At 44.9% G+C, this 18,038-nt stretch overlaps 1 protein-coding gene across 1 annotated transcript in view; it reads right to left on the reverse strand.

The window, feature by feature from the left end:
* The window catches only part of adam12a (ADAM metallopeptidase domain 12a), a 347,620-nt gene that overhangs the window by 31,580 nt on the left and 298,002 nt on the right, over nucleotides 1-18,038 (reverse strand). The window contains exons 16-17 of the mRNA XM_078223418.1: nucleotides 14,634-14,832; nucleotides 3,155-3,232 (exon numbers count right to left, since the gene is read on the reverse strand). Coding sequence (XP_078079544.1) covers nucleotides 3,155-3,232; nucleotides 14,634-14,832 — 277 coding nt within the window. The remainder of the gene's footprint in view (nucleotides 1-3,154; nucleotides 3,233-14,633; nucleotides 14,833-18,038) is intronic.

Raw genomic sequence — 18,038 nt, forward strand, 5'->3', positions numbered from 1 at the left:
GTGTCCTCCTGAGTGCAGTTGAGGATAGATAATTCTGAGCGCTGGGAAGAGGAGGAAGCCCAGGCAGACTCGTGTTGCATATGAGGAGGTGGCCAACAAGGTCAACAGTGTTGATGTTGTGAACAGGACCTGGTGCCATTGCCACAAAAGGCTCAGTGGCCTCTTGAGGTCAGCAAAGATGAGTATGGCATCAGTATGAGCGATATTGGTCCACTGTAGTACAGGTCTCACTGGTGAATGCAGTAGGTATTCAAGATTAGCTACTTATTAGAAGCCGCACACTTCCACAAAGGTTCAGCTATTCTAGACCATACCACAGTGCATTCCAAGCAATGATCTAGTTAAAAGGCAGGCGGTTGACTGGATCACCTTAAGATGCCAGAGCCTAGGCCTCAGTCAGGCATATGCTGATCTGATAATGAGATTGGAGATTTTTTATTCCTTCAGGGGCTGGAGTCGTCGCTAGCCAAGCCAGCACTCTTTGTCCAAGTGCCTAAGTGCCTTTGAGAAGCTGGTGATGAGCCACGTTCTTGAACTTCAGAAGTCCGTATGGTGAAGATATCCCTGCCGTGTTGCCAGGGACACTGTTTCGGTATTTTGACCCAGCGACAATGAAGGAACAGCAGAGATTTATTTCCAAATGTGTGACTTGGAAGGGAACTTGGTGGCGGTGGTTCCCATGCATCTGTAGCTTTTGTTCTTCTAGGCGGGAGAGCTTTCAGGATTGGAAGATGTTGTTGGAGAAATCTGAATGAGTTGCTGGCACATACTGCTGCCATGTTGGTGGAGATAGTGAGTGTTTAAGGTGGTGGGTGATTGAGTTGGACGATCAACCATGATCGTGATGAATGGCGGAATAGGCTCGAAGGGCCGAATGGCCTCCTCCTGCTCCTATCTTCCATGTTTCTATGAGGTGCCAATGAATTAAGGTAATTTATCCTTAATGGTGTTGAGCTTCTTCTCAATGGCAACACAGTGGCATAGTGGTTAGCACTGCTGTCTCACAGCGCCAGGGACCTGGGTTCAATTCCAACCTTGGGTGACTGTGTGGAATTTGCACGTTCTCCCCATGTCTGTGTGAGTTTTCTCTGGGCGCTCTGGTTTCCTCCCACCGTCCAAAGATATGCCGGTTAAATGGATTGGCCGTGGTAAGTTGCCCGAGTATCCAAAGATGTGTAGGTTAGGGGATTAGCGAGGTAAATATGCGGGGTTATGGGGTTAGGGCAGGGGATAGGGCCTGGGTAAGATGCTCTGTTGGAGAGTTGGTGCAGACTCGATGGACTGAATGGCCTCCTTCTGCACTGTAAGGATTATATGGATTGCGTTGGAAAGGTACTCATCCAGGTAAATGGAGATTATCCCATCACTTTCCTGACTTGTGTCTAATAAATGGAAAGCCTTTGGAGAGGCAGGAGTGAAGTTGCTCACCGCAGGATAGCCAGCATCACCAAGGTTACCCGGTAGCACCACTATTGGCTGAGCTGGATGGGTCCTGAAGGAGAAAGCAGCCAGACTGGGTCAGGAGCAGGTGGCGAGAGAACCAACAAGAGGGAAAAACATACTTAACCTCATCCTCACCAACTCGCCTGCTGCAAATGCATCTGTCCATGACAGCATGAGTAGGAGTTCCAACATGGAGACAAAGTCCCATCTTCACATTGGGGATATCCCCCCAATTGTGTAGTGTGGTGCCACCACAATGCTAAATGGGATAGTCTTCAAACAGATCTAGCAATCGAAGACTATGCATCCATGAAGCACTGAGATCCATCAGCAGCAGCAGCATTTTCCTCAACCACAACCTGTAAGCTCACGGCCTGGCATATCCCCCACTCTACCATGAAGGCACTTGAGAAAGAACTAATAAAAGAACCAATGGCCATGATTAAAATCTACAGAAACAACAAACTGAATTCAGCTAAACTCTCTCACAAGTGTCATTAACTTAAGGAACAAACTGTCACCTCGGTAGAGAAAATATAAAATCTATTGACGTGTCCAGAGGGGAGATAGATTGATTCTTGGATCATTTGGGAGTGCAGGAATGAGATTTTATGATAGAAAATCAATGCAAAATAGTCAGATTAGTTAACACCACTTGGAAAATGGAGTGAGCAGTCTTGCTTGAATTGGCTTTGCTTGGTCCCATGTTCCAACACACCATGGGGCAGAGGTCCTATTCAGTGCTTGTTATTCTTCTATGTAGATTCTAGGTTAATATAAAAATCAACACACTACCCAAAATTACCTTTGTAAATTTGGGACAAATTTTCCCATAAAATATTCATAGAGAATGAGACTTGCTATCTTACTTAATCATATCTTTCCCCTGAAGCACATCACAGGGACCCTTCAGCCTAGCGGCACTGTTGAGGAAAATGCTTTTCATTGTCACTCTGGGCCTTTGCCCTGCTAATTTGTAAGTTCCATTCCCAACACCATAAGGCTTGGCATTTTCAAATTTTCTTTGCTAATGTTAACAATGAGATAATACTTAATTTATAACGTAGAAAAGTCTCCCATTTGCATTGAGATTTGGTTAATGTTGTCAGTCGAGATTAAAAGCAGTTTCTGACAGCTATACATTTTAAATAATTAGTTTAGATCTAGAACTGATTGTTGTTCATTAAATTGGGGCGGCACGGTGGATAGCACTGCTGCCTCACAGCGCCAGGGACCCAAGTTCAATTCCGGTCTTGGGTCACTATCTGTGTGGAGTTTGCAAGTTCTCCCCGTGTCTGCGTGGGTTTCCTTCCGAGTGCTCCAGTTTCCTCCCACAGTCCAAAGATGTGTGGGTTAGGTTGATTGGCTATGCTAAAATAATCCCAGTGTCAGGGGGATTAGCAGGGTAAATATGTGGGGTTGCGGGAATACGGCTTGGGTGGGAATGTGGTCGGTGCAGATTCGATGGACCGAATGGCCTCCTTCTGCACTGTAGATTCTATAATTTTATGAAATCTGAACTTGCTTTGTACATTGAAGCATTTTTATTTTGAGTCGGATGTGATCTTATCTGCATTGATCTTAAGGAACCTCTATCTAACCAAGGAAAGCAGCCAACTTTCACATGCAAAAGCACATATAGTTACTCCTTGCATTGTTTGTGGGAATATTTTATCACACGCATTTTACCAGTAACACTGAACAAACTTACCCCTTGCCCATGACATTTAGATGCACATTCTACCACTTGAAAGACACTTATGTTCTGGCACTGTCGGTTTAGACAAATCTGGAAAAACACAAATATTTGTGTTAATCTAAATGTACATGAACAAGTAAACAAGAGTGGTGCCTTTCTTCAACCTTTGAATTACTTTGTATGGAGTACAGTTTTTTCCCCCTTATAGTACTAGTTAAAGTAATATTGAGTCCGCAGGGGTCTCTGTTTAAGGAACTGGAATAATTACAACTTTCATTTGTATTGTCGCTGTGATGTGGAAAACAATGTAAAATCTTTCATTGAAGTGTAGTCAGAAATAAACAGTGAGCCAGTGTAAAAGAAGGGAATGGGATCACGGCATGATCAAAGAGTTGAACTTTTAAGAAGGGTTTTAAAGAGAAGTGGAAGGCAGAAGGAATCTTGGAGTTTTAGGTCGTACCAAGGCAGCTGAAATCAATGGTGGGGCAAAGCAAGGGCAAGCACAAGATCCCAGAGTCAGCAGGACAGAGAATTTGCGGATGGGATGAGGGTGAGCGGATTAATGTGCTTGAAGAAGTTGCAGAGATTGGGAAGGTGAGCCCATGATGGGATCTAAAACACAAGGATGAAAGTTTTAAATTTGAGATGTGGGGGGGACCTGGAGACAATATAAGGTTAGCAAGCAGTGGAGGGTGGGTGAACAGGACTTGATGTAGGATAGGACACATGACTGAAACCTCCCGAAACACTAACGGCAAATCTTTCTGCAGCTTTGATTTTTTTCTGAATTTTTATTTGCTTTCATTAAATCAGGAATTGTATCAATTATTTGATTTGTCTTTCATTTTTAATAAAAGTAAAAATGCAATTAAGAACAAGGAAACTCAGTCAAAGGTGCTGAGGATAAAAAGGATTCTGGTTCTATTGATGCATTGATACAGGTAGGGGATGACAGGGGATGTAGGTTAAATCTGATATGTGACAGAGCTCGGAGAGCTGATGCTGCCAATACAGGTCAGAAATCCAGTCAAAGATAGGTGGCACAGTGGTTAGCACTGCTGCCTCACAGCACCAGGGACCTGGGTTCGATTCCCGGCTTGGCTCACAGTCTGTGTGGAGTTTGCACATTCTCCCTATTCTGCGTGCGTTTCCTCCGGGTGCTCCGGTTTCCTCCCACAGTCCGAAAGACGTGCTGGTTAGGTGCACTGACCATGCTAAATTCTCCCTCAGTGTACCCAAACAGGCATTGGAGTGTGGCGACTTGGGGATTTTCACAGTGGCTTCATTGCAGTGTTAATGTGGGCCTTCTTCTGACACTAATAAATAAGCTTTAAACTTTTAAAATAAGATAGAGACTATGGAGCAACAATTATGAGACTCTGTCGCTGGGTAAAGACTCACTCGTCACAAATGCACAATAATGAAGCCGAATTGCGGTTACAGTGTCACAGCTGAAATTCAGATTCACATCCTCATCTAATGCAGTATTAATTGAATTAGCTTGCACTTTATGATTGAGGCTGGTTTGGAACATAAATCAGTTGAGCTGAATGGCCTGTTTTTGTGCCAGAAAATCAGTAATTCTAAATGCATCCTACGAATTAAAATGGAAATGAAAAAAAATGTCTGCAGTTCCATCTTTTAAAACTCCAACAATGTTAACACCTGATGGGTGTATCGGACACAAATGATGCAATTAAAGGTTCACATGAGGAATGTCTCATACTTGTGAGGTTTGAAGAATTGAAATTAAAATGTTCAACTAAACAATTTTAGGACTGAATTTTCCACCAAACACAGTTGTACAACTGGTGTTTAAAAGTTGAGTGGCATTGTTGAATGGTCTTGTGCATCCAGTCCTTGCACCCAGCCATGGAAATTCACCTACTGCACACACAAATGCTAAAAGGAGCTGAAGGAGCGGCGGTGCACAGTGTGCATGTCAATGATCAGGATTTAACTGCAAATTTTACACTCAAAGTCAATTTTCTCCTTCTTTGATCAAATAAATTTATTAGCAAAAGTTTAGCACAGTAAAACAGTTGAAATATGGGGCGGAATTTTACAGCCCCATTCGCCAGCAGGATCACCTGGTCTCGCTGGACTTTTACAGCCCCGTCCCTGCCCCCGTCTCCACCAGAGCCATAAAGCTCCATCTATGTTTTGAATCTTCATGTAGATGGGAAAGAGAATGTTAGCAGTGCAGAATAAAAATACTAAAGTGACAAATACAAAACAGATAAAACACAATCATATTTGCCCACCTGTGACAAAAGTGTAAGCTTTTGCATCAAAAACCTCATTATCTGTTTGTCATTAATCTTAGTATTTTCTTCCCACCCATCAATGTTCCCTCTAACTTTTCTTTGCTGTGTGTGGTCACCATGTTGCACGTGCAGCCCAGTAGAAATATAGAAACTAGAAGCAGGAGTAAACCATTTGGCCCTTCGAGCCTGCTCCGCCATTCATTTTGATCATGGCTGATCATTGAATTCAATTTCCTGATCCCCCCTTCACCCCTGTATCCTTAATTCCTTTAGCCCCAAGAGCTTTATCTAATTTCTTCTTGAAATCAGACAAGGTTTTGGCCTCAACTACTTTCTGTGGTAGCAAATTCCACACATTCACCACCCTCTGGGTGAAGAAATTTCTCCTCACCTCAGTCCTAAAAGATTTACCCCTTATCCTCAAACTATGACCCCTAGTTCTGGACTCCCCCACCATTGGGAACATTCTTTCTGAATCTACTCTGTCTAACTCTGTTTCTATGAAATGCCCTCTCACTCTTCTAAACTCCAGTAAATATAATCCGAACCAACTTAGTCTCTCCTCATATGACAGACCTGCTATCCCAGGAATCAGCCTGGTAAACCTCTGCTGCACTCTCTCTATAGCAAGGATATCCTTCCTCAGCTAAGGACACCAAAACTGCACACAATACTCCAGGTGTGGCCTCACCAACACCCTATACAATTGCAGTAAAACATCACTATTCTTATACTCAAGTCCTCTCTCTGTAAAGGTCAACAGTAGGATTGATGCACGGCCGCGCGTGCATGTATCTTACAGCAGCACATTTCTGATTGCTACATGGTCATGTACCTGCGTAGCTTAGAAAGAACATTGCCCCCTCCCACCCCCTATGCAATCTAAGGGATATATTGGAGATGGGGTCTGCTATGTCAAGCTGCACAACAGGCTGATTTAATGGTCGTAATGGGGTCTTGGAATGCCAGCTGAAGAACTGGTGACAGCCCCCCGTTGCCTCTTTTGGGGAAGGCCTGGTGTATGAATACCAGTAAGAGTTTTAACAACACCAGGTTAAAGTCCAATAGGTTTATTTGGTAGCAAATACCATCAGCTTTCGGAGCGCTGCTCCTTCGTCAAATGGAGTGGAAATGTGCTCTCAAACAGGGCACAGAGACACAAAATCAAGTTACAGAATACTGATTAGAATGCGAATCCCTACAGCCAGCCAGATCTTAAAGATACAGACAATGTGGGTGGAGGGAGAATTAAGCACAGGTTAAAGAGACGTGTATTGTCTCCAGACAGGATAGGAATGAATACCACTCAGGCACTTAACGTTCAGCAGCGAGCCTTCCCTCGGATCAAAGATCCTGGGGGGAGGAAGTCCTGCCTGTTAAAAGCTACAGGTCAAATCAGAGGCCTCCGTGGAGGTGGTTGTTGCCACTGGGTGACATCCACCTGTAGATCTGTGGCCACTGGTGAGTGATGATGGGTGGGGGGGGGGGGGGGGTTACATGCAGGGGGATGGTGGTCATCAGCAGCAAGTGGAGGAGTGTGGCACTCAGCTGATGTCAGCTCCCTCAATTTGGCACTGAGTGCCTCTGAGCGAGGCCCTCACCCCCTCTCCCGCGAGCCTCAAACAACACCACATAGGTTTGCTGGTCGTGCTCCCAGCATGGGGAATGCCCCTGCCCAACACTGAGTTTACACTATGCTGATGCTATAGTTAAGAAAGCCCACCAACGCCTCTACTTTCTCAGGAGGCTCAGGAAATTCGGCATGTCAGCTATGACTCTCACCAACTTTTACAGATGCACCGTAGAAAGCATTCTTTCTGGTTGTATCACAGCTTGGTATGGCTCCTGCTCTGCCCAAGACCGCAAGAAGTTACAAACGATTGCGAACGTAGCCCGGTTCATCACGCAAACCAGCCTCCCATCCATTGACTCCATCTACGCTTCCAGCTACCTCGGAAAAGCAGTCAGCATAATCGAGGACCCCACGCACCCTGGACATTCTCTCTTCTACCTTCTTCCATCAGGAAAAACATACAAAAGTCTGAGGTCATGTACCAACCAACTCAAGAACAGCTTCTTCCCTGCTGCTGTCAGACTTTTGAATGGACCTACCTTATATCAAGTTGATCTTTCTCTACATCCAAGCTATGACTGTAACACTACATTCTGCACCCTCTCCTTTCCTTCTCCCCAAGTACTCTATGAATGGTATGCTTTGCCTGTATAGCGTGCAAGAAACAATACTTTTCACTGTATACCATTACATGTAACAATAATAAATCAAATCAAAAACCAGTAGTGGAATGAGGCCGTAAGTGGAGGGAGGAATTACATTCCACCTCAAATGTCTACAAAAGGATGGACAAAACTGGTCCAAGATCAGTCACTCCTGAAATGAGTTTCCTCCATATGGCTAAGTTCTCCATGGTGCCTCCCCATAACAATATTGAGGTGAGAAATTCACTATGTAAGGGATTACAAGTACAAACCCCATTGTGCAATAGAAATTAGTTTAACCATTGTAAAATAGGTGTTAGTGCTGATGTTATAAGCTCTGAATTTTGGGCTAGGGTCAGATGTGATGATACTTTCATTTTGCTTATACAGAAAACTTGTACTAAATATCCCTATGTCCCTGTGGCAGCATTCTCACCCGAGTCAGAATGTTGTAGCAAGCCCTACCTAAGAACCTGAGCACAGTGTGGTACTAGGAATGATAGAAAGTGCTGTCTTTCAGGCGAAACATTGGGCCCGATTTTACCAAAACTTCGCGCCCGAAAACAGGCGTGAAATCGCGGTAAAGTTGGGCGTCGGGCCTATACCACGATCTGCACCCGATTCTGAGCAGATCGCGGCTTTAGCGACACCTGATTCGGGCGCAGGTCTGGCCTGCACCTGAATCGGGCGGCCCGACGAGTTAAATGCATTTGCATGCATTTAAATTGACTAAATGAACCGCGCGCCCAATCCTATTGCCAAATCCCACTTTACCGTCTTCTGGCCTGTTCCGCATCTGCGCTGTTACCGACCTGCAAAATAAAAGTCTGAAGTCGTCGCTGCAGCTTCCGAAGAGCGGGGTCAGAGCCTCCAATGGCTCTCTGACCCAGGTCATCCTCTGGTTGGGGGTGGGGGGGGTTTCCGCTGCCAGTCTGCGGCCGATCGGTGGGGAGGGAGGAGGCAGGGGGGTCTGCCGCCACTCTGTGGGTGATCCTTCCTCCCCACCGGAGGAACGAATCCCTCCTGCTGGAGTGGACATGCGGCCATGCCATCCCACAAAACCTTCAGGATGAAGCGATTCCTCGCTAAGAAGATGAAGCAGAACCGGCCGATTCCACAGTGGATCCGCATGAAAACCGGCTACAAGATCAGTACAAGTCCAAGAGGAGACACTGGAGAAGGACCAAGCTGGGCCTGTAAAGGGATACACCATCACTGGTACACCACCAGCCATAGCCATCTCTCCCGCGCTCTTGCCCCTGCAGGGAAGAGTAATCTGTGGCTGGTAGTGTACCAGTGATGGTGTATCCCTTTACAGGCCCAGCTTGGTCTTTCTCTAATGTCTCCTCTTGGAGTTGTACTGATCTTGTTGCCGGTTTTCATGCGGATCCACTGTGGAATCGGCCGGTTCTGCTTCATCTTCTTAGCGAGGAATCGCTTCATCCTGAAGGTTTTGTGGGATGGCATGGCCGCACGTCCACTCCGGGAGGAGGGATTGGCCGCAGACTGGCAGCGGACCCCCCCCCCCGCCAACCAGAGGATGATCTGAGTCCCGCCGCCCCTCCTCCTCCCCCACCCCGCCCCCCCCCCCGACCAGAGGATGACCGTCAGAGAGCCGCTCTCTCCGCTTTCTGCTTTTTTTTTCGTGCCCGGGCGCGCTGTCAGACTTTTTTCAAACTGCGCATGCACAGTTCAGAGCTCCGATTGGTCCGCCAGCGCTAAGCCCCGCCCACAGCCACGAATCGGACCGGAGCCGGCAAAACGCGTATGGGCGCACTGCAAAGAGGATTCCTGGCGCGGATCTATTTGATGCCCGGATTTGGCACTTAGGCTCAAAATGGTAAAATCAAGCCCATTATGTAGAGATTCAGTCATTTCCTCTCAGGCAGATATAAAAGTCCCAGGGCATTATTCAAAGGTGAGCAGGGGAGCTCTCCTGGTGTACAGGCCAACGTTTATCCCTCAACCATCCTCATTAACACTAACCTGGTCATTTATAGTCACTCGCCAATGGGAGGCAATGGCCTCGTGGTGTTATCGCAAGACTATTAATTCAGAAACTCAGTTAATGTTCTGAGGACCTGGGTTCAATTCCCGCCACGGCAAATGGTGGAATTTCAATTCAATAAAAAGTATCTGGAATTAAGAATCTACTGATGACCATGAAACCATTGTCGATTGTGGGAAAAATCTATTAGGTTCACTAATGTCCTTCAGGGAAGAAAATCTGCTGTCCTTACCTGGTCTGGCCTACATGTGACTCCAGAGCCACAGCAATCTGGTTGACTCTGAACTGCCCTCCAAGGGCAACTAGGGATGGGCAATAAATGCTGTTGTGGAGATGCCGGCGTTGGACTGGGGTAAACACAGTAAGAAGTTTAACAACACCAGGTTAAAGTCCAACAGGACTTTAAACTGGTGTTGTTAAACTTCTTACAATAAATGCTGGCCAGCCAGCGATGCCCATGTCCCACGTATGAATAAAAAAAATTATTACTGTTTGTGAGATCTTGTGTATAACCTGACGGTTGTATTTTATCATTTTCCAGGAGTAACTATTCTTTCAAAGTCAATTCATTGACTGTGAGACACGTTGGGATGGCTGGGTATATTGTAAAAGATGCTAAGTAAATGCAAGCTCTTTATAATTTTACTTTACTAATGATAGCCATGACTGAAGACTCAGACCAACAGTAAGTAGAGTAGAAATTAATTCATGGGCAGTAAGATGGGTGCAAAGGATACTAATTTAACAGTGAAATGGTAAGCTTGGGGGCCCTTCTTTTAAAGATGCCTGAGCATTATGTCCTTGAATGGGTTTAAGGACCAGTTTTCAAAATTTATGAACAATAATTGGCATCTGCCAATGACGGATAGAAATTTTACAAATTTAAAAATTATTTTTAGAAAAACCCTGTGAAGTCAGGAGGAGCAGAAGTGCTCCTCTGACACGACAGCAGCCCCAATCGGCCTCCCCCAGTGTTTTCCGCCTATCCTCTCTCGTGGAATTTCCCTGAGGGTCCTGTGCCGGTGAGCGCAACATTGATGCCTTTTCCCAGGGGAGCTGTACATACTGGTGTGAACAGCCCTTGCAGATCAAGCTGAGTGTGCTGAAGTGGTTCAAGGAACAACTTCTGTCAATCTTTGCATTCAGGTGCGTGCTTGCTCCTCAAAACCACGTTGTAAAGTTCACCAGTTTAGGGAAAATACAACTCATTTATTTACAGCTTAAACCATGCAGAGGCTTGCAATCACTCCCCAGATGACAGAAGCCTCCCTCTAAGTCCCTTTACACAAATGTCAATACTCAATTTACACTGTCCCAGTTAATTAAACATTTAGCACATGAATTTAGTCAATTATAAATTAAGTCTTTCGGGGGTTTCCGAATCCTTGTAGAGCACTCCTCTGTCTGGGGCGTTTCCACAGGATTGCTGCCAGCCGTAACCATAATGACAGGTGCCTCTTCAGGCACAGGCGGTTTAACCCTATCTGTTTCCATGGAGACATCAGTTGTGCGAGGGCTGTTCACACCAGTATGTACAGCTCCCCTGGGCAAAGTCATCAATGTTGGGCTCACTGGCACAGGACCCTCAGGGAAATTCCACGAGAGGATAGGCGGAAAACACTGGGAGGCCGATTGTGGGATGATAAGGTACTTCAGTGCTGAAACAGTCGGCAACATTTCCTGATGGCAAGGTACTTCCTGATGGCAAAACTGGACGTTGAGACATCTCTCCTTTTCTCAAGTGGTTTAAGTGTTTTCAGACGATCCTTCCTTCTCCGTCCACTTGATAAGACAGGGCTCCAGTTTTAGAGACAACGATTCCAGGGACCCAACTCAAACCACGACCAAAACTCCTCACATACATGGCATCATCCACCATAAACGACCGTGTGGACAGACATGAATCATGACTTGCCTCCTGATTGCTTCGGCAGACCTCCACCCTCCCCGGCAAATTTGGAAACACGAGGCTCCATCTTGTTCTGAGACGACAGTTCATTAACAGCTCAGCTGACAGGATTCTCATTGTTACATGTGGAGTGATCTGATAGCCAAAAGGAAGCGTGAGATTCTGGTCTCTGGGCTTCCTCATGACTGCTTCTTTAGGCCAGACCTAAAGGTCTGATGGCTTGTTCAGCTAATCCATTGATGCTGGATGTTAAGGTGCAGTTCTAATGTGATTTATACTATAGAGGGTGGTAAAGTTTTGAAACTCAGCAGTTACTGTTCCATTGTCCGACACCATGACTTCAGGTATGCTGTGTGTGGAAAAATAGTGGTGTAATCTTTCAATGGCAGCGTGTGATGTAGGAGACTTCACCTCAAAAACATCCATGCACTCAGAGTGGGCATCAACAATGAGCAGAAACATTGTGCCCATGAACGGCCAACATAATCAATATGAACTCATACCCATGGCTGACCAGACAATTCCCAAGAGTGTAGTGGGACTGCAGCAGGCAACCTTTGTTGCAATTGGTACTTAGTGTTTCACCAAGCTGTTGATGTTGACAGCCAGGCCACCACACAACATCTGGCAGGCATCTTCATCTTTGAGATGCCCAATGAGCACTATTCCATTAGAAGCGGCTCTCTGCCTGGTACAGGGATGACTACTTTTGCTCCCCTGAGTATGATGTCATCCTGCCATCCTTGAGGGTAACAAGTGGTTTCATTTCTTCAAGAAACAGGCTAATTGGCCTAACCTGTAAGTATCCTGTGTCTCACTTTGGGCTGAAATGGATGCCAATTGGTCCAGTTTGCTTTGCTGAGACTGGCAACCTGCCCAAAACTCCAACCCCCATGACAACTCCCTGTGCTACTGGAGCAGCTGGGACACTTTCTTGTAAAGGTAGGTGGCTATGAACATCCACATTCAGTATGTGTTTTCCAGTGCTTGAATGTATGTTCGTAGGTGAACAGAATTAACGCCCAATGCTGAATTCTTGCCGATGCGATTGGCGGAATAGCCTTGGCTTTGTTAGAACACCCAAAAGTGACTGGTGGTCAGAAATGATGGTAAAGTGCTGATCATACATGGACTGGTGGAATTTCATGACACCAAAAATTATTGATAATGCTTCTTTCTCAATTTGTGAGTTGCCTTTTTCAGTCTCTGAAACAGTTCTTGGGACATAGCCTATTGGCCTTTCAGATCCATCATCCACATCAACGCTTCATGGAGAGGCATCGCAAGTCAACACCAGCTCTTTAGTCGGGTTGAAATGTCCTCACAAGTTCGAAGAACACATAAATTGTTTTAATTTGTTGAAAGCTTCTTTCTGGAGAGCCTTCCAAGACCAACGCTGGTGTTTCTTTAGCAGAATATGCAAGAGGGCCAATAACGTCGAGAAGCTTGTTAAAAAATGCCCATAGTAACTTACCATTCCCAAAAATGATTTGGGCTTAGATGTAATCACTGTGCCACCGTGCCTCCAATATCTGTTTCAATTTAGTGATATAATTCGTAATTGATTTGCCTGGCGCTCTCCCCCTTGAATTAAACTTGAATCTCTGGAGTATGTCTGATGGTTTAGGCTGGAAATTTGACTTTACCAATTCTACAAGTTCACTGAGTGATTTGGAGTCGCGTGCACTTGGGGCTGTGAGACTGAATCAGATTATATGTTTGCCTTGCGCTTCATCTCCTCCCCCATTTTGTTCGCTAGAATACCCAAGACATTCTACGTATTGTGTCCAGGCCTTTGTGGAGGAGTCAAATGGATCTATCTGTCCAAAGAGGCGCATCTTGGTGAGTACTCTTTTTTCCTCTCAACTTCACTCACCTTCAGTGTAAACTGGATACTCACAATCCGAAGATCGTTTTTTAAATCTTTGTCGCTAAATATAAAGATGCTCATTCACCAGTTTAGGGAAAACACAACTCACTTATTTACAGGTTAAACTATTCAGAGGCTTGCAGTCTTGTGGCTGCAATCAGCTCCCAAGATGACTCTGACACCGGGCGGCACGGTAGCACAGTGGTTAGCACTGCTGCCTCACAGCACCAGGGACTCGGGTTCAATTCCTGGCTTGGGTCACTGTCTGTGTGGAGTTTGCACATTCTCCCCGTGTCTGCGTGGGTTTCCTCCAGGTGCTCCGGTTTCCTCCCACAGTCCAAAGATGTGCGGTTTAGATAGATTGGCAGTGCTAAATTGCCCCTTAGTGTCAGGGGGACTCGCTAGGCTAAATGTGTGGGGTTATGGGGATAGGGTCTAGGTGGGATTGTGGTCGGTGCAGACTCGATCGGTTGAATGGCCTCCTTCTGCACTGTAGGATTCTATGAGTACAGAAGGCTATGCTTACCAGGGTGACCTTCCACCCTGATCCCCAATTGATTCCCTGGGTCATGTGACCCTTACTCTGCAGATTGGTCCTTAAAGGGACCACACAAATCTACCCCAATATATTTTATTAGATCACAATTATTATCCTAGGAAACCAGTGAGTGCTAAGGAACAAATTATTACATTAACAAATCATGGTAAATGTCAGATCTCTGCTGCTGACACAATTGTTAATGGCAGCGCGGTGGCACAGTGGTTAGCACTGCTGCCTCACAGCATCAGGGACCCGGGTTCGATTCTCGGCTTGGATCACTGTGTGGAGTTTGCACATTCTCCCTGTGTCTGCGTGGGTTTCCTCCGGTGCTCTGGTTTCCTCCCACAGTCCGAAAGACTTCCTGGTTAGGTGTGCTGGCCATGTTAAATTCTCCCTCAGTGTACCCGAACACTGGAGTGTGGCGACTCGGGGATTTTCACAGTAACTTCATTGCAGAGTTAATGTAAGCTTATTTGTGACACTAATAAATAAAATTAAACTGTTCAATTTTATCAATTTGTTCCTAAGTATTAATCTCCTAATAGAGCTGTTAGCGTTCCTGATGCAACGGAATATCATTCCACTTGCATATAACAAGATGAAATCCTATCTAAAGAGAACATCTGCATATTTATTTGAATCAATGTTCAACAGAATTTTGATTATGACTTATTCCTACCTTCCCCTCGCCACATTTGGTGCCGGTTAACACAAGTCCCGGGTCAGGCATATCATCTCCTAGATAAACATGTGTGCCACGACACAAGATTTTGCCACCTTCTTGCAAGGGGATGTTAGTTTCTATGGAGACTGCATTTGTTCCAATAACGGGGCGGCTCGCTCCTCCCTGACATTGGATTTTTCCACACTGGGCATCTCTGTTAAGAAAAAGAGACAAACGGTGTAGACCTTCAGTTGGAGTGGAAAGACAATGGCTACAAACGATACACTGTACTCCACAGGATAATTAAACTTCAGTTGATTAGGTAAAAAGTCTGGAGACAATGTAATCAATGTACACCAATGTACTCAGCTAACTTCAGGAATTACAAATAAGTGAACCTGTTAAGCACTGAAGGTCTTTCAATTACTCCCAAAATCGCCACTCGATAACCAGATCACACAATCACATGAAGAATTTTCTGGTTTTTATTGATGTAACACATTGCAAAGCACATTAACAGAAGAAGAATACCTGTAGAGAAATTCAGATTAATTTTTAACGTGTGATAATCTCAATACCCATAAAAGGTTTTTAATTTGAGCTAACAATTGTTCGTGCAACCACCAGAGGGTTCTCCTTCAGTCTAACATTATTCTTCACAACTCCTGAGTCTGGCTGTTTTGACTGACTAAGTTACAAATCGACCTCATTCAGCTTAGCTTACATCTTTGGAAAACTTACAACTTGCAGTTCACTTCAGTAATGCATAGCCTTAGCTGCCAAATTTACTGGGCAATAAATAAATGATGAGGCTCCTGTGCACTGTATAAATGATTAGGCATAAAGCGGACTTGTTCTTGCACGTGTGGAAAATAATTTTGCTGAGGAGATTCAGGTACGTATCAGTATTCTGCTGGAGGAATTTATTTTGCCTTCAATCATGGAGAATTTTTAGGTGTTTATTTTCCCCGATTAAACACATCAGTAAGTGGATGGACGCATTTCCTTACCCTCGGAGTGATTGAGTCACTTTTCATAAACCAGCAGAATGTTTTTGTGTATCTTAAACGAAAACGGTTACTTTATTTCTCACTTGGCCTGGAGGTTAATGGAATCTCACATGACTCACCCACACTTCCACACAAACACAAGAATTAGATACAGATGAAGGTAAAACAGTAATTATAAAGATCAAATTTAACTCCGTCTCTAATTCAGTGCAGGCCTGATACTTCTCAGTTGAGTTGTGCTCGCTGAAATCTTGAAAAGGTCTTGAAAATGCAGAGATTTCTTCACAATGGTTCCTCTGGCTGATATTCCTGGGGGTTAATTTTTCAGGTGAGCTTGAAGATGGAACAGGTTAGAGGACAGAGAGTCCCTTGTTCTCTTTCAAGGTGCTGGGATTAGGCACTTTAGCTGCTTAGTTGTTTGAAGCAGTCAGTTGCTTGTCGGATTCTCTTGCTCTGATGGAATTCTGTCTGCAACCCGTTCGTATTTTCTGCTATATCTTTTAGCAGAGAACAAAGATGGCCACTAACCCATGTGACCAAGTTTCAAATCATGGTGAGTGTGCTAATCATCAGACCGTTTTAAATATTTTTGGCCCCTAACTTCCTCAGAGTGGCAATCAGTGACAGGTTGCCACTCTGCAGGGACTTACCTGCGCTTAAATTGAAAAGTGCTTGTCTTACCCATCCTGACTCAGGCCGGGTGAGACTGAAGAAACCAAACACATCCACAGCGCCAGGGGTGAAGTGTAAAAGGAGCGGAGCACCCTGGCATTGGCTGCCATAGAGCAGGGGCGTTTAAAGGTCCCTTTGCAAGGTAAGTGAATGGGATGTGGGAGTTCGAAAATTGGCAGTGGGATCCAGACTTGGGACGGGTGATCCGGACATTGGGTGGGGTGGGGTAGCAGTTTGGGCGTGTGGAGGGGGTGTTCCATGTGGGATTCAGCCTGGGTGTTTAAAAAGTTACTCTGAAGTTAGAAGTGTCCTTTTTTCCTCCTTCTTCTCTTGGAATAATTGTTATGTGTAAAACTGGCAGAATCATCTGAAATGAACGTTTCAAATGGCTTTTGGCACTTGGTTCTCAGTGCAGCACAAGTGTCCAAAGGAAGTTAACCCTTCGGGGAGCCAGGAGTTATAATCCATTATGTTTGTAAGAAGAGAAGTTGTCTGTGTCATCCATCCATGGATGCATTTGCAGATCAAATTTAAGGGGCTGGATTTTGCAGAGAGTAATGAAACAATGGTGCTTGCTGCTGACTTCGAAGAAAGCTGCCCTCAAAGACCTGGTGAGGTGCTGGTGTGAATCTCCCCTTTTCCTGCATCAGTTTGAATCTGGCATCCAGTCAAGAGCATCTCCAGGGTCCAGCAGCAGTGATGTCAGCAAGCAGGGTAAACAGCCAATCGCTTTGAAGTATTCTCACAGTCAGCAAACCAAGAAGATAAAACACTGAATCTCTTCATTTTTAATTTCACCAAGAATAAAGCAAACATTTGTGACATGCAGATGGCATTTAGATAAAAACTAAAATATCATTATCAAACATACTTTAAAGATATTTGGAATTTCTTAACATAATGGAGAAATTAAACATTCAACAAATATGAAATTACTCTTTCAGAGTTGTTTATCAGTAATTATGAACTGAGATCTCTGTTAAAATAACAATGTGCATCCTTTGCAAGAGTTTTAACAGCAAGACCAAGGGGGTAAGAGTTTCCACAGTTCAATGAATTCCATTGATGACACTCTTTGGGGGACATGGATAACGAAGTCTTGGGGGACATGGAGAAATGAGGAATCACTGACAGCAACTTCTGGATTTCTGGGTCTAACTGTACATGTACAAACTCCAGAAGTCCAGAGGAGTGGCAAATGCTGGCATTTTTGCTATCAATAATCACAAAATCTAGGCCAAGATTTCCTATGGATCATCTCAGATTTGACACTTAGTCTGTTCATAGGGCAGCACGGTGGCCTCACAGCGCCAGGGTCCCTGGTTCAATTTCATCCTCGGGTGGCTGTCCATGTCAAATTTGCACATCCTCCCCATGTCTGCGTGGGTTTCCTCCGGGTGCTCCGTTTTCCTTCCACAGTCCAAAGATGTGCGGGTTAGGTTGATTGGCCATGGTAAATTGATCCTAATGTCAGAGAGATTAGCAGGGTAAATGCGTGGAGGTGCAGGAAAAGAGCCCTGTGTGGGATTGTGGTCAGTACAGATTCGATGGGCCAAATGGCCTCCTTCTGTATTGTAGGAATTCTATGATGATTCATATGTCAACAAAGAATTGTTGAGTTGGTAAAATAGCACCAGCTCTTTGTTCCAAAGATGGTATTGGAACTTCTGTCAACCTGCTACGATAAAACACAAGGGGCAATTTTCTCTAAATACCTTAGCGCTAAAGAGCTCTCAGA

The sequence above is a fragment of the Mustelus asterias genome, chromosome 11, assembly GCF_964213995.1.
Source record: "Mustelus asterias chromosome 11, sMusAst1.hap1.1, whole genome shotgun sequence".
In the NCBI taxonomy this organism is placed as follows: Eukaryota; Metazoa; Chordata; class Chondrichthyes; order Carcharhiniformes; family Triakidae; genus Mustelus; species Mustelus asterias.